The 24,459-nt window shown below is 45.4% G+C and overlaps 1 protein-coding gene across 1 annotated transcript; it reads right to left on the bottom strand.

Annotated features, from left to right (window-relative positions):
• Nucleotides 1–604: 604 nt before the first annotated feature.
• LOC141441888 (uncharacterized) lies at nt 605–24,014 on the bottom strand (the record flags this gene model as incomplete). The annotated part of the gene is made up of 22 exons (XM_074106780.1): nt 605–715; nt 2,099–2,187; nt 2,932–3,149; nt 4,083–4,226; nt 5,253–5,446; nt 7,377–7,550; nt 10,625–10,783; nt 11,436–11,600; nt 11,986–12,200; nt 12,753–12,873; nt 13,740–13,867; nt 14,274–14,491; nt 15,089–15,276; nt 15,958–16,178; nt 17,431–17,513; nt 17,995–18,240; nt 19,095–19,257; nt 20,282–20,452; nt 21,452–21,695; nt 22,814–22,989; nt 23,481–23,627; nt 23,891–24,014. Coding segments are annotated over 22 exons (3,699 nt in total), but the record flags the coding sequence as incomplete, so codon positions are not given.
• Between the last annotated feature and the right edge of the window lie 445 nt (nt 24,015–24,459).

Here is a 24,459-nt window from a genome sequence, read left to right on the forward strand (position 1 = left end):
AAGTTGGATGACAGTGTAAGTACAGTCAACAAAAAGTACAATCAGCAAAAAAAAAAAAACATTTATTAAAAACGAACTAATTCTGTACATTTTTTGTTTTATAAGCTTTTATTAACTATTCATACGAATGTATATATCTTTTCTATCTATATACGACTTAAAATACAATAGCCTTGTCTTCAGCACGGGTGTTCGGCATTACATTCGTCGGCTCTTTCTATCCTATAGCGTTTCACGGAAATAAGTGATCAAAGCTGATGTGATTCAGAATGCGCTAAACAGTAGGTAATCCTTAAACAAATACCAAATTTGGTGGTAATTGAGGATTTTGTATGTCAAGGTCATGGTTGATTGATTGAATTGATTGATTGAATAAATATCATGGACACTTGACACAATTGACCTAGTCCCAAACTAAGCAAAGCTTGTACTATGGATACTAGGCAACGGATAAACATACTTATATAGATAAATACATATTAAACATCCAAGACCCGAGAACAAACATTCGTATTATTCATACAAATATCTGCCCCGGCGAGAATCGAGCCCGGAACCTCAAGCTTCGTAGTCAGGTTCTCTAACCACTTGGCTATCCGGTCGTCTATGGTGTAGTACTGACCGGTATCGCAAGCGGCGCCGGAGGGCACGCAGCGTCCGTCGCCGCACATCTGCTCGTCCTGCTCGCACAGCGACTCCGGCGACCGTCTACTGCCTGTTGACAGACAAGGACGGAGATTGGTTAATGGTACTCCCTATAGTTAGTCAAATAGGTATTACGATGGTAATGATAAAGTCGCGGAGTCCTTAAGAGATTAAAGCTCGCCACGATTGAATCTTAATTAACTGACTTCAGAAAAACGAGGTTTTCAATGAGGGTTACTTGACAGGGGAAATATCACTAGATGCAGTTAATATCGCGAGGTTCGTTTGACGTTACGGTCTCAAGGTGCGGGCACATGCAAGTCGCTCGACGCTCTGGTCACGTGACATATAGCGTAAAGCTGAAAATGTTGAGCTTTATCGCTGAAAAAAAAACATATTCAATTTAGGCACACTGTTTTTTTTTCATTCACTGCAATTTCTTTTATTTGTACCAGGGCGTTTTCAAAAAAAAAGTGAACCTTTCTTTTCAATTTTCGAAAAAATATGGTTTTTCCTACTCAAAATCAAGACCACAATCGATTCAGATTGTTTAAAAAAATGCCACCAAAAAAAAATGACAGTTTTGCTACGTTTCTTTGATACTCTCAGTATGGTGACGAACGATTTTGTACGAAAAAATGGGGGCATTTTTTTAAACGATCGGAATCGATTGTGCTCTTGATTCTGAGTAGGAAAAACCATATTTATTCGAAAATTGAAAAAAAAATGTTTTTTTTTTTTTTAAAAACACACCACTGCCACGACTGCTGCTAAATGAGATTAAAAAATCAGCTTCCAAGACCCAAGATTATTCCTACGAGCAGCCATCTTGATACTGATGCTCGACGCGGTGACCTGACGCTACTTCTTTGAATAGCGGGAAATTCAAAATCACGTTCAAAATGGAGTCACGTGACCAGATTTATCGCTGCACCTTCATACGTCAAACGGAACTCACGATAATAACGCCATCTAGCGATATTTCGCCCCTCATTCGTCGAATTTTCTTTGTTAAGAGTCGGTGCCAGAGACTTAAATAGCAAAGTTAGATGGCACTATTTGATATTATAAAACACAAAACGGTACCAAAGCTGTGTAACTTTTGTGTTGTGTGTTCTAGCTCTACTTTCGTACATAGCTTCTAGCTCCTACTCTCTTCTCGTTCATCGTAAGCGGTGTGGCAAGTGCCTGAGCATAGATTTAAAGGGACGTATTTTTGTCAGTGTGTTGTCTGTATTACTTAGGGGCTGTTTCACCATCCATTGATTATTGTTAACTGGCGGTTAGGTGTGATGCCGTCTCTATTTGTTTTGTTCGAATAGACGGAGACGGCATCACATTTAGCCGTCGGTTAACGCTAATCAATGGATGGTGAAACAGCCCCTTATTCTACAATTAAATTGATAGTCATAGAGTAAAATACAGAAGTGACACTTTGCAATCCATTACTCACACGCGTGTTCGTTTTCGTCGCTGCCGTCGTCGCAGTCACGGAAGCCGTCGCAGAGCAAGCTCGGCGGCACGCACGAGTTGTTACCGCACCTGCGAACACGCAGTACACTAAGCAACGAATGTACATAAACGCATTCAAATTTTCATAACGCTGCACACTATGTTTCATATGTTAGTGAACAAAATGTAATACAAATATCGATTTATGAGCAAAATTACATTTGATTTAAATAATACAGGCTTTTTTTGGTGACTGTACTTTTTGTTGACTGTACTTGTATTGTCATCTAAATTACATCAGCACACCAAATTTCAAGTCGATGCCATTAACCGTTGAAGAGTTCCGTCCTGTGAAGACGATCCTGGCTGGACTATCAGGATGTCACTACCAGATTATTGTATTGTCACGCAATTTACACAAGTATACCAAACTAGCTTTGCAAGATTTTATTACAGACAGACAGAAGGACAGACAGACAGACAGACAACGGGACAGGTGAAACTAAATAAAAGGTTGTAAAATTTACCATAAGATAAGATGCGAACAAACTGTGATGATTCTATTATAATCCGTAGTAAGCCCAAGTGTCAACTACAGCCTGAGCCCTCACGCTCTGAGAAGTATGTGTATAAAGGTCACTACCCACTACACCGTAGCATGCCATGGCCGTAATAGGAACGTGTCAGGAACGGAACGTCAAGCGCATACGACGGTTGGTTACTAAACTAGTGGGCATGGTCTAGTACTTTTCGATACAAAGAATATATGTAGAATATATGTAGTATGATACGGTGTAATGTGTAGAGACTTAAAAGGGTGAGGGTGGTACGTACCGGAACATGGGCGGCGGACAGGCGTACCGGTCGCAGCGCGCCTCGTCCTCCCCAGCGGCGCAGTCGCGGCGGCCGTCGCAGCGCCAGGCCGCCGGCGCGCACGCCGCGCCGCCGCACGCCAGCCGCGCGCCGCACGCCGCCGCCGCCGCCGGCGACGCCTCGCACGACTCCTCGTCAGACCCGTCGAGCAGTCCACTGACCCGTCGCACCACCATTCACTGTACGAAACGTTTTTTCATCTCATCCTGATTAATGTATTTGTAAATGTATTTATGCTGGATGTAGGCTGCATAAATAGTAGATTTTACGAGGGCATAAAACGAGCCATTTTACCCGAGACGTTCATATAGCCACTCGAACCGGTACGGCGAGGGTGGGTCGACACGTCGAGAGGAAAATGGGTTTAATGCTCGAGTTTTACAATCAGCTTTTTAAGTGATTTTACAGTGGAAACAATGTTCACTTACTATGTACCATTTATTGTTTATGCATCATTATATAATCATACATTTTTAGTTTAATTGATGTATTTTGATTTATTTGATTGATTTTTAGTTTTATATAAATAAATATTTTATAAAATATGTAGAAACCTATTTGTTTGCGATTGCCTTGGTATTAGACGAAGATTTTACTTTATGCACTAGAGCATAAAAGTCACTTTATGTCGCCTAGATTCAGCATAAATACGAACTTTACGAGCATGAGAAGTGAAAATTCATTTTCATGCTCTAATTGCACTAACTAACCTACGTAAAGACATGTACACTCAAGAAATTTAAGATTGTATTAGAGCAGTAAATGTAATAATCTTAAGTTAGTAATCTAACATAAGTAGTGATTATAATGGTTAGCGTAAGGGCAGGTATTTTATTGAATTATAATAACGTTAACTCATATTGTTTGGTCTTTTTTTCTGCTTCAATTCGGTAAAAAAGGGACTCTTAGCACATGATCCAAAACTGTTAAATTATTTTGTAAGTTTTTCTATGCAATAAACTACAATATTTTTTATTTCTCAATTAGCAGTATTTTAACTCCATGAGTGCTTACAATTCCAATTTTAAAATGCTCAAATGATCCAGAGCATTTTTTTAGCGTGCAGTAACATGCTCCTTCCCGCCCTAGGTGTATAATACAGTATCAGTTACCGCAGCACACATTGCGGCGGCGTGCGGCAAGGGCGCGCGCGCGCGGCGCACGCCGGCGCGCAGCCGACCTCGTCCGAGCCGTCCGCGCACTCGGGCCCGCCCGAGCAGCGTAGCAGCCCGCGGATACACTCGCCGTTCGCGCATCTGTCAAACCATGGAAACATGTAGTTTTACCATGTGAGTGGTGATCCTTAAGAGAGAAATCAAGGGAGAAGGTTCTCTAACTTTTAACGTGTTTTTTTTTATAAACTAAGTATTTCAGGATAGTTATAAAACTAACTTTACCTAACCTATAGGGTTTTACAGGATAGTCCTACAATAAACAAGGAGCGGAATTTCTCATTGCAAAAATCAAACATCAAAGGGATTGAACATAGGTTTCATCGACTGTTCCAGTTATCGATGTTATCGAATCGACTCTTCGCTTGTTATCGCCTTTAACATTATTCTGTAACATTTGATAAACGACTTTCATCTCCAAATTAATACCACATATTATGACATTTATGTCGCTTGAGTTTTTCTCAGTCATTCCCGTGTTATTAAAATGGTTAATCCTAAAAGAAAAACGATTGACAAATGGATAAAAAAACATCCCTTACTTATTTACAATGAAGTTTCTTCAACGATATACTGCTCTAAATGTAAAGTTAATTTGAAGCAGCTCAAGCCCTTAATATTTTAATTGTAACTAACTTAAAAAGTGCTATTTTAAAAGTACCTACTATTTTCTGTTTTTTTAATTGCTGAAATATTTATCGATAGTCGATAAAACTTATGTTCAATTCCTTTGACGTTTGATTTTTGCTATGAGAAATTCCGCTCCTTGACAATAAATTTACCCTGAATAAACCGCTCGTCCATGAAACAGTTGGAAAGTGAATAATTCGAGAAAAATATATTCAGTCGAAGACCAGGATCTTAAAAGAGATGATTATTCTATTTTATTCGTTTAATTTGTAAGGAGATTGACTTAACTCATACCACTGATGTGGCTTCGATTAAGCATATAAAGACAATACTCGCAATTCTCTTTCTCCGCAAGGAATGACGTCAAACACATAAAACTGAAATAAACAAACCATCACATCATAGTTTACATCCATTGCATTGCAAACAGAGCAATTTTAATTTGTACCGCCCTAGGTGAGTAATCCACTATTTTCTCACCTGAACTCAGTCTCTGAACAATTCCTGGGCGTGCAATTTTGTTCGTCGCTGAGGTCGCCACAGTCGTCCTCGAAGTCGCAGCGCCAACGGCCCGGGATGCAGCGGCCGTCGGCGCAGCGGAAGTACGTCGCTTCGCAGGCTGCGCGCGCGCCGGTGCCGCAAGAGGCTTCGTCTTCGTGCAAGGGGCAGTCCGCCTGACAGTTAATAGTACATTACTGCAGAGGCCATGAAGTTAGGGATTGATGGACGAGTTCGGGGTAGACGGCCGAGTCGTAGACGAGGCCGGATAAAACGAGTCCAGCAATCCCTGTTCTGGCCGAGGCTTGTATAGTGCTTTTCTCAAACAATGTGAGGAAATATTTCATCCATCCATCCATCCGTCCGTCTGTCCGTCCGTCTGTCCGTCCTTCCATCCATCCGTCCGTCTGTCCGTCCGCCCTTCCGTCCATCCGTCCATCCGTCCGTCCGTCCATCAGTCCGTCCGTCCGTCCTTCCGTCCATCCGTCCGTCCGTCCATCAGTCCGTCCGTCCATCCGTCCATCCATCCGTCCATCCATCCGTCCTTCCATCCGTCCATCCGTCCATCCATCCATCCATCCATCCGTCCGTCCGTCCGTCCGTCCGTCCGTCCGTCCGTCCGTCCGTCCGTCCGTCCGTCCTTACGTCCATCCATCCGTCCGTCCATCCGTCCGTCCGTCCGTCCGTCCTTCCGTCCATCCGTCCGTCCGTCTATCAGTCCGTCCGTCCGTCCGTCCATCCATCCGTCCTTCCATCCGTCCATCCATCCATCCGTCCATCCATCCATCCATCCATCCATCCATCCATCCATCCATCCGTCCGTCCGCCCATCAGTCCGTCCGTCCTTCCGTCCGTCCATCCTTCCGTCCGTCCATCCATCCGTCCTTCCATCCGTCCATCCATCCATCCATCCGTCTGTCCGTCCGTCCGTCCTTTCGTCCATGTCCGTCCGTCCATCAGTCCGTCCGTCCGTCCGTCCATCCATCCGTCCTTCCATCCGTCGATCCGTCCATCCGTCCGTCCGTCCGTCCGTCCTTTCGTCCATGTCCGTCCGTCCATCAGTCCGTCCGTCCGTCCGTCCATCCATCCGTCCATCCATCCGTCCATCCATCCGTCCATCCATCCATCCGTCCGTCCGTCCGTCGCATCGCATCGCATCGCAAATGCTTACAGAGTAGTGGTGGTTGGCTGTTTGTAATTTTTCTTTTGTCAGTTTAATGTTAGTAAGCAAATTTAAAAAGTTAGAGCAGCGGACAATAATGGATTTTCATACATACTTCATGGCCTAGGCCAAGAAGTAATGTAGGGAGGTGGTAGGGAGCCATAAATGAGAAACTTCATGTCTCTATTTCGTGATATTAACGCATACATTTCCGAGCATGTTTGAGAAATAGTACTTTATTTGTCTAAATAAAATAGCTTTAAATACGGAGATGCCGAAGATCCGTCTGTAAGTTTTGATCTCTGTCGTTTATGTGATGACATTGAGACGAGTGGATATTGAACGGATAACGGTAACAGAATGTTCTTGCGTTTAAAGTTTCAAACCAGTGTATGGAATTTTTCCAAAGACTAATTAAAATAACGGCTAGCACAGTACGCCAGAGCTTTGTAAACTTTTGATTAATATTACTTATGTTTTCTTGACTTAGGTATATAACTATATCAGAGTTCTATCACAGACAGACAGATGACCTACCTACAAGAAGTAAGACACGTGTCATCCGAATGTCAGACTCGTTTAGTAAATCAATTAATCTACACATATATAGTAAATCCTCAATTATGCGTTCAAAAACCATAGGTAATAGAGGCATTACGACATTGGATTCTATTATGAACACGGCTGTATCATAATGAGATTTCATACATCATTACAGCAGTTTGGGCGCACGAGCAGCAGCATACCTACCTAGTTCTCGTGAATGCAGGTCATTCTCAGTGGTTCGCGGAACACATGATAGAGGATTATATGGATATAGATAAAATATTGTATGCAACTGTACGTAATCAGGCCTCAAAACACTCATGTGACCCTATTATGAAACTCGGGTATTAAGGACCCCTCTTACGATACAGTTGCATAAAATACTATTGTGACATTACCTCGGCATCGCACAGCCACTCCCTGGGTATGCACCGTCCGGAGGCGCAGCGGAAGTGCCTCGGCGGGCAGGTGCGCGCCGCGCAGTGCGCGCCCTCGTCCGCGCCGTCCGCGCAATCCGCGTCCGTGTCGCACACCCACACGTCCGGCACGCACGACCCGTCGCCGCACATGAACTGGAATACCACGTTGTTGGTTAACACCACTCAATAAAGAATTATCAATTTACTACATAATCCAAAGTTGCTGACTTACAGCCTTATTCATAAAAAATCCTTAATTGAGGTTTGATCGGTCTGTTACTTAGCAGACTGATTAAGCTTGTTAGACGGTTGTCAAGAAGTATGATTCATAAACGCTTGCTAGCAGTCTGCTAGTTGTTGAGCTGCTGATAGACGGATTAGACGCGTTATGTTGGCAATCTTGACAAATCAAAGACAAAAAATGGCCACATCGATAATTAAAAAAAAAATTGACAGCAGTCACAGCAAATTAGCAGAAAAAAGCGAGATGTTTGTTTTCCCGCCATTTCCGATCCGCATGTTTATGTTTAAGTGCAAAAAGCCGTAATTATGTTAATCATCCTAATTTTATTTTTCTCATATTTATTGTTAGTAAAGTAGTAAAGTAGCAGTAATTTTAGAGGAAATACAAATTCTGAAAATATTGTTTTCTGTTTTTTTTTTATCTTTGCGTAACTTCACCCTTCACTAAAAATATCTTCGGTATGGTTTTTTGCTCTTGTCAAAGTCAGCTGTTCAAACTTGTGGCGGCCATTTTGTGACTTAGCAGGGAGATAAAGGAGGGTCTATGGTCCTCTAACTTTAGCAGAGCCTTGATCGACTGATTAGCGCTAACAGACGTTTATGAATCACGTTTTTTAGCATCGGGCCTTTAAGGAGCCTTCAAGGAGGCTCTAACTTTTTATGAATAAGGCTGTTAGAGCTTTGGTGACTCTTTGTACTCTTGTACAAGCTCATCTAAAGGATAAATGACATCGCATTTTCGAGCAAGGCCGGATCTTTGGTGTCATGAGCTTCGCATTAAAACAGTTGATATTTTTCTAAATTAATATTTTCTGCTACAAAAGATGATGCTTGATAAGACGTGCGAGTTAGCTAAGAGGGCTCTTTTCTAGTAAGCGAGCGGGGTGCGTACATTATACGTCTAAACGTTACGTGGGAAACACCGCCTAGTGACTGAGCAATTGGCAACAGATCTCCCCTTGTTTTGCATGTACGGTCAGTCGAATAAGTGGTCAATCCATTTTTACACAATCCTACTAATATTATAAATGCGAAAGTTTGTGAGTGAGTGAGTGAGTGAGTGAGTGAGTATGTTTGTTACTCTTTCACGCTGAAACGGCTGGACGGATTTGGATGAAATTTGGCGAAAAGTTAGTTTATAACCTGGATTAAAACATAGGATACTTTTTATCCCGGTATTCCCACGGGATAGGGATAAAATCTCGAAATAACAACCTCTGGGCTTAGAGTCATGAAATTTGGTATGTAGGTAGTTGGACGTTTGGAATAACAGATAGGTGACTTTTTGACCCGATATTCCCACGGGATAGGGATAAAATCTCGAAATAACAACCTCTGGGCTTAGAGTCATGAAATTTGGTATGTAGGTAGTTGGACGTTTGGAATAACAGATAGGTGACTTTTTGACCCGATATTCCCACGGGATACCTAGGGATAAAATCTTGAAATAACAACCGCTGGGCTTAGAGCCATGAAATTTGGTATGTAGGTAGCTAGACCTCTGGAATAACACACAGGCTACTTTTTATCCCGATATTCCCACGGGATAGGGATAAAATCTTGAAATAATAACCGCTGGGCTTAGAGCCATGAAATTTGGTATGTAGGTAGCTAGACGTCTGGAATAACAGATAGGTGACTTTTTGACCCGATATTCCCACGGGATACCTAGGGATAAAATCTTGAAATAACAACCGCAGGGCTTAGAGCCATGAAATTTAGTATGTAGGTAGCTGGACCTCTGGAATAACACATAAGCTACTTTTTATTCCGATATTCCCCCGGGATAGGGATAAAATCTTGAAATAATAACCACTGGGAGTCATGAAATTTGGTATGTAGGTAACTGGACGTCTGGAATAACACGTAAGGGACTTTTTGACTCGATATTCCCACGGGATACCTAGGGATAAAATCTCGAAATAACAACCACTGGGCTTAAAGCCATGAAATTTGGTATGTAGGTAGCCGGACCTCTGGAATAACACATAATCTATTTTTTACCCCGATATTCCCACGGGATAGGGATAAAATCTTGAAATATTAACCGCTGAGCTTAGAGTCATGAAATTTGGTATGTAGGAAGCTGGATGTCTAGAAAAACACATAGACGTCTTTTTGACCCGATATTACCACGGGATACCTAGGAATAAAATGTCGAAATAACAACCGCTGGGCTTAGAGGCATGAAATTTGGATGTATGTAGCCGTATGTCTGGAATAACACATAAGTACGCTACTTTTTATCCCGATATTCCCACGGTATAGTTTTGTAACTAAGGGACCCCATACATCCCTGTATTATTATTATTATTATTTCGTATTTTTTTCTTTAATTGTATACTGTAGTTTTTAAGTATTTTATTTGTAATTATTTTATTTTGAAAAAATGACTGCCAAGTTTCTTGCGGCGCATTCTTCTTGGCAATGATGGTCTTTCCAAAAGCGCTGGTAGTATAAAAAATGACGTGTAAAAGTGCCCATTGCGGCCTATTTACTGAATAAATGATTTGAATTTGAATTTTGCATTTGAATTTGGATAGGGAAAAAATTTGAAACTTCAGCACTGGGTTTAGAGTCTTGAATTTTGTACAGTTATTCACAACACAACCTCAATGAAGACCACGATATAAATATTGAAAATTTCCAGGGGAATTTTGTAAAATCCCGAAAATTTCAATTGTAGCTACCACACCGAATAGTTTACGCGTGCGAAGCCGCGGGTAAAAGCTAGTATATTATAATATCAAATGAATATGTCGCTAAAGTCGAACTTTCAAGTTGACAGACAGGTCTATTGCCATTATTGTTTTATGACATGCAAACGATTATCAACTTTAGGGTGGTAGACTTATGGTACAAAAACTTCGCTCCGTTTAGTTGTTTCCACTAGAGCTGCGCTCAGCGAGAATAGGTAAATGAAAAGTTTCTGTTGGTTCATAACAACCTCGCGCATTTCTGGTGAAAACGCCTTAGACACTCACGTGGTCCGGCTTGCAGGATCGCGGCGGGCAATCCCGCTCGTCGTCTCCGGAGGGGCAGTCGCGCACGCCGTCGCAGCGCGCCGCCGCCGGCACGCAGCGCGCCGCCGTGCCCGCTGTAGCGTTACCGGCGCATTTCAGCTGCGACGACAGGCAGGTGAACTGGAAAACGAGTAAACGTAGGTATTCTTGTACTTCTTTATTAGACTTGGAAGTTAACAGTGCCCATAATATGCAGGCTACTTTGGCTTGGGTGTAGTGGTTGGTTTAGCTTGGTCCTGGTACTTTGTTCCATTGGAGGGTTAACTTTGGCCCGTATGAAAACTAGATAAAAACGTAAAATCAAAACATAAAAACGTGATCGATCAATTAACACCAACCAGATGGCAAAGAGCCATATTCTCAAAGCAATAATAAAACCAGGACCGAGATAATCCCAAGGACCAAAGTTACCGGTATATATCGATATATCACCATCATATAAACACAGCTTACAATAATGGTCTTCGGGAAAACGTTGTGATAAAAACTATCCTAAGTCCTTTCCCGGTACAGATTACAGATATCCCACTAATATTATAAATGCAAATTTTGTAGGTCTGTTTGTTCTGAACCGATTTAGATAACATTCGATATACAAACAGATTGACTCCCGGGACAGGACATAGGATAGTTTATTTCTATCGAACAGCTGGAAACTTGCATAGTTTCCTAGGGGTAGCGATAAACGAATTCTACGCGGGAGGAGACGCTGGCAACAGCTAGCACGTTATATTTAATCGTATAGTCTGGACAATGAAGTGTTTGTATTTACAGTGTCGCAGTCGCGCTCGTCGCTGCCGTCGGCGCAGTGGTTCGTGGCGTCGCAGATGAGCGCGGGGTGCAGGCAGCGGCCGCCGCCGCCGCACTGGAACTGCCCCGGCGAGCAGCGGAACGACGGGCACGACGCCGGCTCGTCCGACCCGTCGCCGCAGTCGTCCTGCCAACACACAAATGGCTACATAGATAAAGGAAAAAAGTATAGGACGACTCACAAATTCGAAGTGTGGCGTCACCAAATTATTAAAAAGAAGTCATGTACTTGTTTACAGAATATTAGGATACTCCTGTAAAAGAGCGGCACTCACACACACAAAAAAAAAGAATAATAAAAGAATTTCCTTGCTCACCCGCGACCTTATGATAGCTAAGCCTATACAAAATATGCGTGGAAGAACTGCATGAACACGCATATTTTGCATAGGCTTAGCTATCATTCTTTTAGTTCATTGATATGGACCTCCGCAAAGTAACGCCTGATTCAATAAATTACATAATTGCATAATGATTGATAACTCAGTAATAGGCAAGGGTCCTAAACTGACCTGTGTGTCGCACCGCCACCAGAAAGGTATACACTTGAGCGTGGAAGCGCACACGAAGTGCGCGCTGGTACAGTTGGGGGAGCAGCTCCGTCCGTCGGCGGCCAGCACGAAGTGCTCGGGGCACTCGCAGCGCGCGCCCGCCGGCTGGCTCTCCGTTGCGGGTGTTAGCAGGCAGAGCCCGGAGCAGTTCAGTTGAGCGCATAGGGCGGTTAACTCTGTCGACAAAAATTCGCACTAATATTATAATCCCAATAATATTATAATCTCACTAATAGAAATATTAATATTATAAATGCTAAAGTTTGTAAGTCTGTTTGTCAGTATAACGTTTTAAACTTTCGTGATTTTCACTCATAGTCTAAATACCACCAACGGGGACTTATCACGCTAACACGCACGAGTAATATTTACCTCGACGTTTCGGCAACATTACAGTGGCCGTGGTCTACTCGTGACCAGTCGAGGTAAATATTACTCGTGTGTGTTAGCGTGATAAGTCCCGTTGGTGGTATTATATTTGTTAGTTATCTTATTACGTCTAAAACGTGATCCGATTTAGATGAAATTCAGTAAACGACAGTTTTTATCCTGGAAAATTGCAGTTTCTGTGGGATAGCGATAAACGAATTCCACGCCGGCGGAGGTTTTTTTGAAACTAAATTATTCAGGATATATTTCAGGACTATCCTGTAGAACCCTATAGGTTAGATTAGGTTAGTTTAATAACAATTCTGAGGTACATAGTAACCGTTTTAAAAAAAACAAACCTGGCGCTGGCGGCTGCCTGGCGGGGTGGTGCACCCGTAAGTCCATAGGCTTGTGAACGGTGAGGGCCACGGTTTTGCATTCGTACGCCCCTCCCGCGCTCTTGTCTTCCGTCGCGTTCGCCTGGTAAAAAAAGACATATGTTTAGTCCTTTGAGCTAAGCATGCACTGAGATTAAGGGGCTGTTTCACCATCCATTGATTAGCGTTAACCGACGGTTAAATGTGATGCCGTCTCCGTCTATTCGAACAAAACAAATAGATACGGCATCACGCCTAACTGCCAGTTAACACTAATCAATGGATGGTGAAACAGCCCCTAAGTGTGAGCTGTTGTATCACGCCGTCCCTCTTCAATGTATCGCTTGAGAAAGAGGCGCTAAAATTGCTTGCGTTTAATCGCAGTGCGTGCTTAGTCTTATTCGTGAACGCTTGCAAAGCTTCATGTTAATTCAACATTGTTTTATCTTTGTCTGTGACATTAAGGGGCTGTTTCACCATCCATTGATTAGTGTTAACTGACGGTTAAATGTGATGCCGTCTCCGTCTATTCGAACAAAACAAATAGAGACGGCATTACACCTAACCGCCAGTTAACACTAACCAATGGATGGTGAAACAGCCCCTAACTGTTTCCGAACAAAAGCGACACATAAATCGATGGTCTAGAAGACAAATGTATTAAGTTATTTTTTTTATTAATATTGAATGCCAAATATACAAAATAAGCATGCTCTTCCGTTTGCTTTTGTCAAAATAAAAAATAAAAATTTTGGCACTTAGCATTTTTCTACACCATCAAAATTTTACCATCACGGATTTAAGTTTTGAATCGATCAAAAACATGTTTTTTTATTTAGGTGTGTAATATATGAATATGATATTAGTATATTACTAATATTGCTCGAAAGTCAAATACGTATACGTATTTGTTATATGAAAAAAAATGCTAAAGGTGATTAAAAACACCGCCAGACGTGAGCGGTGTACCTTATAGTGCGGGTTGGGCCGGCGGCGGCAGCTCTCGACGGCACGCGTCTCCCAATCGCTCCAGTACACGCGACCTTCCCACACCGTCAGCGCGAACACGTGGTGCAGACGAAGCCAGGGCATTCGGTCTGTATACATAAGATTATTATAAAGGAGACGATTTGCTAGGACTTAGAAAACTCTAGGTAGGGAAAAATGTTATGACACTTTTAACTGATGTTTCTCACAATCCACCAAAAGGCGGTACTGAGAGCGGCTTTTTTGACCTGTTGCTGTATCTTTCTCACTCTCTCCACTTTTGGCTTCCAAAACCTAGTCAGGCGCTTATCTAAAATAACTTAAAACTATGCAAGACTGTCAGACATTAGCATATGCTGAAAAAATACTCTAGACTGGCTGCCTCCCGTATTCTACCTATGCCAGCCAGCCAGTATACGCTTGAAACATACAACTGCTATAAACATAGGAACTATCTAGGTGCTCAAAAACATCTGACGACGCCCGTATCGATCCCGTAAAGTACCTTCCACCTACCTCTAGAGAAAAGCACCCTCACGCGCTTGCCATCCAGATCAGCGACAGCGATGTAGTCTTCCCGGGCATCAGCGAAGTACAGCTCTTGGGAAGCATGGCTGACCACCAGCGCGTTAGGCCAGCCCAGCCCGGCGCTGATGAGGATGGTGCGAGCCGAGCCGTCCATGCCGGCGCGGCCGATGTGCGGGGACATGCCCCAATCTGACCAGTAGATGGTGCTGGGGGAGAATATTTAATTTTAGTCATAATTCTAACAGTTTTTTTTATTTTTGGGGATAAATCGACACTTAAGTATAATAATTGTTTAAACTAAACTGTCACGATCTTGACTCATGATTATTACTCAATTGAGGCCTTAAGAGGATTAATTAGAGAGTTAAGAGGGTTAGTTCCGAAAGAATGTGACATCTGTCGACGAAAACAGATGTCGCTAGTGCTGCTGCTTAAGTAGCATAGTAGAAATAAGCAACCTGAGATATGTATGCATAGGAAAAAATCATGTCTAGATTCCTGTCCAGCAGTGGTGTAGGGGTTATAGCACGCAGCACGGATTGCTGAGGACCTGGGTTCGATTTCCAGTGCTGGTCTCTTTTTCTGGTTTTTCTGTGCATCCATGTCTCAGTTTGTATTTTCGATAGGATTAATTAGCTAAATATTATTTTACGTTCGTTTAGCAGCGCGAGTTTTTAGAACTTCACCTTTATTACCTATACTCACAAATTGTCAAGGTGAATTTTTTTGCGTGATGAGATGACTTCCAGCGAATGCTCATAGTACTAAATCTTGAACAAAATTTTGATCATACATTAACTCACCCCCTAGCAGGATGCAAGGCCAACGCCCTTGGCTCCTGCAAGCCAGTGCGTATGAGCACGCGGCGGTGCGTGCCGTCAGTGCGGGACACCTCGAGTGTGTCCGTGCCCTTATCGCACCAGTACACATTACCGGCCACCCAGTCTACCGCCAGTCCATCAGGGTTCTGGAGCGTGGCCCCGTGAAGTATCTATTGATGTATACAGATAAAATACGTTAGTTGATTGTTTTGCTGACTTTATTGACTCATATGGCCGTTCTGTTCCGGAACTCAGACAACTGAAATTTTGCATTGAGGTTATTTCTAGACGGATTTAACTAAATTATCGCTGTATTCTACAACAACTGGGCCCTAGTGCTAAATCCAGAGTCGCCAATTGCTGTAAAATTGGACGTAGAATAAACATTTTCATTGACTCCTTTTTTATTATTATCATGGGACACTTGACACCAATTGACCTAGTCCCAAAGCTTGACACTAGACAACGGATAAACATACTTAATATACAAGATCCGAGAACAAACATTCGTAATATTTATACAAATATCTGCCCCGGCCGGGATTTCCAGCGTCCGAGGTTCTCTAACCACTTGGCCATCTGGTCGTCAACTTTACTGACTGATATCGCTAAGCCCAAATCACTGAAGTAAGCGACTTGAATTTTGGCAGAAATATTGTTTGAGAATCATAAAGATAAACTAAGGTTTTTTTTTGAAATTTTCACAGGATGGGCAGCTTGTCTATTTTTATTTTTCCACGGGTCCAAAATCTAGTTTTTTTTTTCCAGCCAGCTCTACCTTGTTCAATGTAATCGACCCCATTATAGAATTATTTAAATAGCTGGTGGAACGGTGAGTACGAGTAACTTACCTGATAGTGTGATAACTCTTGCCCGGGCTCGCGGCAGGCTCGCTTTATGGAACTGCCCAGACGCGTGACGTCACTCCAGTACAGGCAGCGCCGCTCCCACTCCATGTCCAACGCCACGGCGTTGGTAAGGTTGTGTATCAGTAGAGAGCTCGCGTGCGCTTCGTCGAGGGACACGCGGCGGATGTAGTAGCGGTTTGTGAAGATTAGGGACGCTGGCTCATCTGGGAATAAGATTGTTTCATTACGATCGTGTGTCCATTGGTGCTGATCTCAGTATACAGGGTGGAAAGTTGAGATGGGGCAGCAATACTGGGCTAAGACACTAGCTTTAGTTAAAATGTTCAGTTTTTAGTTGGTTACATACCGTTTAATTTAATAATTATAATAAAGGATTCATATTCGTAAAAAACAACATGCGAAAGTTTCACTTTGCAAATTAGTACCCTACGAACTGTATGGAAAAAGTTTTCTTTGATTTGTGTGTGTTTTAGTACTCTTAACTTTAGTTGGTCTCAAAGAGTGTTTTAATCCTTGATAGAAATGGAACCGATTGGCATTTAAAAAAAAGTCAAATCTGACGATTTTCTCGCTGACTGTACATTTTATCATAAATATGTGAATGTCGATTGTCATCACTCAAAAAGTTCGTAAAGGTCCCCTAAGCTAGCAGCAAGGGATCTAGTAGCTGCCCTTGCTGCTTCATCTCAACTTTCCACCCTGTATAGTTTGTTCGGACGAAGGGCGCCCTGCAACGGCAGTTTTTTTTACACATATAACTGACCCATGATTCACCCCTATCTCACCTGATGAAAAGTGGTCATAATTGAACGTGTTTTGTATTGCTAGCAGATCGGCCTATTAAAAAGTCGTTGCGAGTTTTCGCACTGAACTTTTCGGCCGCTTTAGTATATGCTACGCTATTTTCAGGCACTAGTCCCACTTCCGGTGAGTAGCGAGAAGTGTTTTCAGTCTGAAACTTTTGTCGCGCGACTTTTGTCGCCCACCGGTGATGAGACTAGAGCCTTAAAAAGCTCGCACCTCAAAAAAATTCTGTATGAACTTTATACACATTATTTCAAGGGTTTGCGGACTTATTGATTTGAGATATGATATTTTTCAAAGTATTACGACAACTCTGTATGACGGCGGTGGACAGACAGCCATTACAACAGTTTTTTTAACTTAAAACTGACCCGTGTTTGACCCCAATCTCACCTGATGAAAAACACAGATGAGGCCAAAGGTCTATCTCACTGGTTCAGTATCAGCCTAGTTATGAGTACAAAGCTGTAACTTAAATTAGTGCGTGTTGCGGCAGCCGCCGGTTCGCGTGCTCCTGAGAGGAAGGGCTACGAAATAGCCCTAAACATGTCGAGCTAAACTCGGTTTAAGACGTGAGTTATCCGTTATAATAACATTTAACTTAAATTAGGATCAAAAACTATCACATCGAATTTTCGCCAAGTCACTTACTTGAAATTGGAGCGCAACTGACGCCGTCTTCCATTAGCTTGTACCCATTCTCGCAAGAGCAAACAAAACTTCCTATCGTGTTCCTGGAACAATTAACTATTATTTGCCTTTGGTTCTCTTTCTCCCACAGTTCAATTCTTTGCGTAGGTTCTTCCCTAAATACAGGACTCTACAGAGAATAGCTTAATTATACTGTCAAAAATAATGATTAAAATAATGGTAAGTTTATTTTGTTCTTCTTCATTGTAGGCTCGTCACAATAGCGAAGACGTCTTCACCAATTAATGAACTTCACCAGTTAAGGTGGTACAGTACTGACACGGACTTCAGCACAATTCATAAACTTACAACATGCAGTTTAGCCGGGCCGGCACCGAGTGGGGAACTAGCTACCCGCCGGGGTATCGCCGGCGCCGGCAGGACTCAACGCCGGGCCTCAAAGCGAGCCATACATTTTTGCTTCCCCGGCACCAACACGGCGCTACGCGGCGGCGGCTAATGGAAAAACGCCCATAGGGGATGCTTTTGCCTCGCATGGGACACCATAGTGGCTCTGCGTGTTACCTGTAGTGGTGGTCGCAGGGCGCGTCCTCTGCGCACTCGTCGACGTCTGCGCAGGCGCGGGGCGCTCGCCGCCAGCCCGCGCGGCACCAGCCCGTGTTACCTGCAGTGGTGGTCGCAGGGCGCGTCCTCTGCGCACTCGTCCACGTCTGCGCAGGCGCGGGGCGCTCGCCGCCAGCCCGCGCGGCACCAGCCCGTGTTACCTGCAGTGGTGGTCGCAGGGCGCGTCCTCTGCGCACTCGTCGACGTCTGCGCAGGCGCGGGGCGCTCGCCGCCAGCCCGCGCGGCACCAGCCCGTGTTACCTGCAGTGGTGGTCGCAGGGCGCGTCCTCTGCGCACTCGTCCACGTCTGCGCAGGCGCGGGGCGCTCGCCGCCAGCCCGCGCGGCACCAGCCCGTGTTACCTGCAGTGGTGGTCGCAGGGCGCGTCCTCTGCGCACTCGTCCACGTCTGCGCAGGCGCGGGGCGCTCGCCGCCAGCCCGCGCGGCACCAGCCCGTGTTACCTGCAGTGGTGGTCGCAGGGCGCGTCCTCTGCGCACTCGTCCACGTCTGCGCAGGCGCGGGGCGCGCGCCGCCAGCCCGCGCGGCACCAGCCCGTGTTACCTGCAGTGGTGGTCGCAGGGCGCGTCCTCTGCGCACTCGTCCACGTCTGCGCAGGCGCGGGGCGCTCGCCGCCAGCCCGCGCGGCACCAGCCCGTGTTACCTGCAGTGGTGGTCGCAGGGCGCGTCCTCTGCGCACTCGTCCACGTCTGCGCAGGCGCGGGGCGCTCGCCGCCAGCCCGCGCGGCACCAGCCCGTGTTACCTGCAGTGGTGGTCGCAGGGCGCGTCCTCTGCGCACTCGTCCACGTCTGCGCAGGCGCGGGGCGCGCGCCGCCAGCCCGCGCGGCACCAGCCCGTGTTACCTGCAGTGGTGGTCGCAGGGCGCGTCCTCTGCGCACTCGTCCACGTCTGCGCAGGCGCGGGGCGCTCGCCTCCAGCCCGCGCGGCACCAGCCCGTGTTACCTGCAGTGGTGGTCGCAGGGCGCGTCCTCTGCGCACTCGTCCACGTCTGCGCAGGCGCGGGGCGCTCGCCGCCAGCCCGCGCGGCACCAGCCCGTGTTACCTGCAGTGGTGGTCGCAGGGCGCGTCCTCTGCGCACTCGTCCACGTCTGCGCAGGCGCGGGGCGCGCGCCGCCAGCCCGCGCGGCACCAGCACGCGTGCCCCACCGGCAGCTCCGTGCAGTTGTGCGGGCAGCCGCCGTTGCGGATCATGCACTCGTTTATATCTGGAAACGGAACAGTTTACCAGGCGGACCACAAATATAATGTAACAAGATCCCATGGCAGCCAGACTTTCGAGGAACGTATTTTAGGGTCGTCTAGCACGGGGTTGCCCCACACAAAGTGTCTGGCAATGAAGCAAGTGATTTCTAATATCATTCCGAACAAAATTAATAGAAAAACTAGCTGTTGACCGCGACTCCGTCCCGCACAAGTATGAAAAATAGCTCACGTCCTTGGTATTCTAAAACTTTCATAAAATCGGTCAAGCCGTTTCGGAGGAGTTTGTTCACAAACACTATGACAAGAGGATTTTATATACTTAGATTGAGTTATAAAGTATGACGGAATTGAGGTGAATTTTTATGTCGTTTGATATGTGATATTTTTTTAAGCGTTTAATATTCAAATTTTATAGTTGGGATTGTTCTTACCTGCGTTAGAACTATATAGAGAAATCTTTCAGCCTTTATACTATAACGTAGGTTGGATACCGCGGCAGCAGCCGCTGAGTCGCGTTGCTCCGAAGACGAAGGGCTACGGATTAGCCCGAAACATGTCAAGCTAAACTCGATTTAAGACGTGAGTTATCCGGGTCATTACATTTACATCGGATACTAAATGTAAGGACCAATACAATAAGCATCTTAGGCCACGTACGCACTATGCGGCTAACCGCGTGGTTTTAACGCACCGTCTTTTACTCGAGCGAAAACTTGATAATTTGATTTGATGCCCAGGATAGGGAAGATTGGCGGAGGAATGGGGAGGCCTTTGCCCAGCAGTGGGACATATTACCTACAGGCTACATAAAAAAAAATTGAAAAGGTATGGCGCGCTAAGATTTAAAACGTGAATTTTATCCGGGTTTATTTCACAAGTCGTATTGTTCATACAAATATGAAGATATAAAACCGGGACCTCAAGCATCACAGCCAGATACCACTGAGCTCATCACCGGAACGGACGGGGCCGGTTATCGATCGGACGTTAGTTGTACAGCCAGTGATGAGTGTAGCAAAGACTTACTGCACCGCCACTCGTCGCTGTAGTCGCCGCAGTCGTCGCGGCTGTCGCAGAGCGCGGCGCGCGGCACGCAGGCGCGGTTGGAGCACTGCCACTCGCCCGCCGCGCACGCCGAGCGGGACGTCTGCGCCACGCCCAGGGCCGCGTCGTGCGCCGTCGCACGCGAGTACGATGCTAAACATTAATCAAATTAAACAAAGAAGCCAGCTGCGGTTAAGGGTCGACAGTAAATAAATTGAGCCGTTAAATATAATCATCATCCCAGCCTATATACGTCCCACTGCAGGCACAGGCCTCCCCTCACAATGAGAGGGCTTGGGCCATAGTTCCCACGCGGGCGGGCGGGGTTAAATATAATAATAGTTCATTATTCTGAACGCCGCAAGCAGACGAATAAAAGTAGCATTGGGTAAATTCGGAAACGCCGGTCCGATTCTACTCCCCGGTCCACCCCGTATTCGCCACATTTCGGCGGTCGCTGGGAAACTGGTGTCGAATTCTTATAGTTTTTGTAAAGGTAGATTAAATATGTAATTACTAGCCGTTACCCGCGACTCCGTCCGCGCAAAATTCAGTTATCGCTATCACGCGGCAACTATGCAACTTTCCGGGACAAAAACTATCCTATGTCCTTCCACAGCACTCAAACTAACTGTATACCAAATTTCATCTAAATCGGTCCAGCCGTTTAGACGTGATGAAGTAACAAACAAACAGACTTACAAACTTTCGCATTATAACATTACTGGGATGAATTCAGCAAATCATGGAACGAACTGATGTGAAAGCAAACTATTTACTTTAATCTGTCCCCAATTTGTCGGAATACGGAAAACCCAAGATAAATGTAATAAAGGTTCTGTACCAAGAGGGGGGGAACACCTTACAAAAAATAAATAAAGTTAAAGTAGGGTTCTCAAACAAGAAACTTTCAGCGTTTTTACGTTAGCTACAGTCAACCACAAAAATATCGATGCGGCCAAAGGTACAAATATATGTATACACGACTTTATTACCTTAATATTAAGGTCGTGCGTACATTTATTTTTGTAACTTTGGCCGTCTTCGTAGTTGACTGTATAAATTCCGTCGTGTGCTAGTCCGACTAAGACAGTCGGTTTTTCTTATCACAGTAACACAAATACACAAACATTTGACTTAATGAACACTTACAGCACATAAACGGATCCTCATCGCTCCCCGCGCCCTCTCCCAGCCCGTCCAGGCAATGGTCTCTTCCATCACAGACCAGCTCGGGGGACAGGCATCGCCCGGCGCAGTACAGAGCCCCGGGCTCGGCGCAGGGGTTCAACGCGGGGGTGGGGGCCGAAGGGGTCGAGGTGGGGGCCGCGGGCGCGCAGCCAGGGGGCTCGTCGGACCCGTCCGAGCAGTCCGCGTCGCCGTCGCAGTATAATCCCTGAGGTTGGAGGCATTGTCATCATCATCATCGCAGCCTATATAAGTTAAACTGCTGGACACAGGCCTTCTCACAGAATAAGAGGGCTTGGGCCGTTGTTCCCAAGCGGGCCCAGTGCGGATTGAAAACATCACACACACAATTGAGTTACTCAGGTTTGTGCAGGTTTCCTCACGATGTAAATTTCGAATGTAATTACGCACATGAATTTAGCAAAACTCAGAGATGCGAGCCCGGGTTTAACCCCACTATCCTCTTTTTGAGAGGCCACAGTTCAAACCACTAAGCCACCACGTCGTGTCACATGGAATTCATAGTAATCTGAAAGGCCTGTGCCCACCAGTGGGACGTATACAGGGTAGCTTCATTTAGATCGGTCAGTATGGGACAGTCTAAAACTATAAGTCATACGAAGATCTGTTCTTAGGAACCATGTCATCGATTTTAGTCAAAAGAAAAACTACATTGAAACATTTATGTCTTTTCAAGTTTAACCCCCTTATTCATAAACGACAATTAAACCTATTTTAGTTAAAATGCCGCTAAAATTCGTTTGTCCTTATCTGTCACTTCGACATTTGTATTTGTTAGAAAGGGACAAAGCATTTTTTAGTTAACATAGGCTTGTTAAGTTTTATGAATAAGGGGGTAAATGTTTAAATCCTAAATTAATTGTAAACATCATTTATTGTAACAACATTTAATGCAAATAAAATATATTTCTATTTCTATTAAAAAAAAAAGTGTTCTCAGTACAGGAATCGAACCAGGTTGGTTTGATATATATATTTCTATTTGGATATTGATAGTGTAGGTCATAAGCAATAAATGTTACTATGAAACATGATATCTAGAATGAATAAAATGCATTGTTTTGACATTTTAAATTATATTACTTTTTGTTTTAATTTTCAAAACGTCCGGCTTCGATTCCCGAATTGAGTAGAAGTTTTTTTTTATGTATGAATGCAGTTTTTCTTTTTAGCAAAATCGATGACATTATGGTTCTTAAGAACTGATCTCCGTATGTTTTATATTTTCAGGCTTTCCGATACTGACCGATCTAAATGAGCCACTTCTGTATTGTATAGGCAGTTCTATGGGTAACGGCCACGTACCTCATGCAGGCAGGTCCTCTCGGCGGCGCAGCGGAAGGCGCGCGGCGCGCACGCGCAGTCGGCCTCGTCCTCCGCGAACTGGCAGTCGGCCACGCCGTCGCACCGCGCCGCTGACCTGATGCATAAAGAGCCGCAGGAGAACTCGTCCGGTGTGCACGCTGTTGTGTTCTTGTGACCTGTGTTGTGTGTTTCAATTGTTAAATAGCGTTTAAGTAAATAAAAGGGTTTGTACTTTTTAACACGCTACAGATTCAGATAGGTAGTAAACCAACCACTTGCTGAAAAAAAAAGAAAGGAAACAATTTACTCGTGATTTAAAAACCACTAATTTCTAAAGTTTGACTTAATTCTTTATGCAAAGAAGTTGCTTATTTACCAAAGTGATGTTTTCTTCCTTACCAATTTCACGAAAACCATTAAACTTAGACCCCTAGCAGATTGGAACAAAGTTATTGCAAATGAGCTCTAGTAAAACCTACTTAAACCAATAGGTCGAATCACCAATCGCCTGTATAAGAGTGTTATACTTCGGCAAGTTCAAATGCACTCGGTAGAATCTAGTTGCAGTCACCAATTATCAAAAAATCTTGATAAAGACAGCAAAGGCTCAATGCAACACACGACTGCAACGTTCGTATTTGTCAATGTCTATACATCAAACTATTACCGCAATGCATGAGTTCGTCGGAGCCGTCGCTGCAGTCGACTCGGCCGTCGCAGCGCCATGTCAGCGGGATGCACTCGATGCCCTCAGTGCTGCAACTGAATTGGTCCTCGCTGCACAACGTTTGAGGCGTCGTGGTGTCAAAGTGTTCTGTGGGAAGAAGGGAATAAGTTTTGTTCAAACATGGTCGTAAAATTTCGATGTCAATTTTGAAAATAAAAAACCCGAAGTGCTTCATAAGATGCACATATTTTATATTTTTTACTAAAACGTCTATGGTTAAAAAAATAAAGCATTCCACACATTCCTTGAAACATAAATTGACTCTCCGGGCCTCGGTATTAATACTACGCCAGCCCGGAGCAGCGCGCGGGCAGCGTGTGCGGTCAGTCTGCCGGTGTAATGTTACTGACCGGGGCTGCAGCCGGCCTCGTCCGCCCCGTCGGGGCAGTCGGGCGCGCCGTCGCAGCGCCACTGCGGCAGGTAGCAGCCGCCGCCCGCGCCGCACGGCAGCGCGCCGGCGCCCAGCGTGTGCGGTCAGTCTGCCGGTGTAATGTTACTGACCGGGGCTGCAGCCGGCCTCGTCCGCCCCGTCGGGGCAGTCGGGCGCGCCGTCGCAGCGCCACTGCGGCAGGTAGCAGCCGCCGCCCGCGCCGCACGGCAGCGCGCCGGCGCCCAGCGTGTGCGGTCAGTCTGCCGGTGTAATGTTACTGACCGGGGCTGCAGCCGGCCTCGTCCGCCCCGTCGGGGCAGTCGGGCGCGCCGTCGCAGCGCCACTGCGGCAGGTAGCAGCCGCCGCCCGCGCCGCACGGCAGCGCGCCGGCGCCCAGCGTGTGCGGTCAGTCTGCCGGTGTAATGTTACTGACCGGGGCTGCAGCCGGCCTCGTCCGCCCCGTCGGGGCAGTCGGGCGCGCCGTCGCAGCGCCACTGCGGCAGGTAGCAGCCGCCGCCCGCGCCGCACGGCAGCGCGCCGGCGCCCAGC

This window comes from Choristoneura fumiferana, chromosome 24, assembly GCF_025370935.1.
Source record: "Choristoneura fumiferana chromosome 24, NRCan_CFum_1, whole genome shotgun sequence".
Lineage (NCBI taxonomy): Eukaryota > Metazoa > Arthropoda > Insecta > Lepidoptera > Tortricidae > Choristoneura > Choristoneura fumiferana.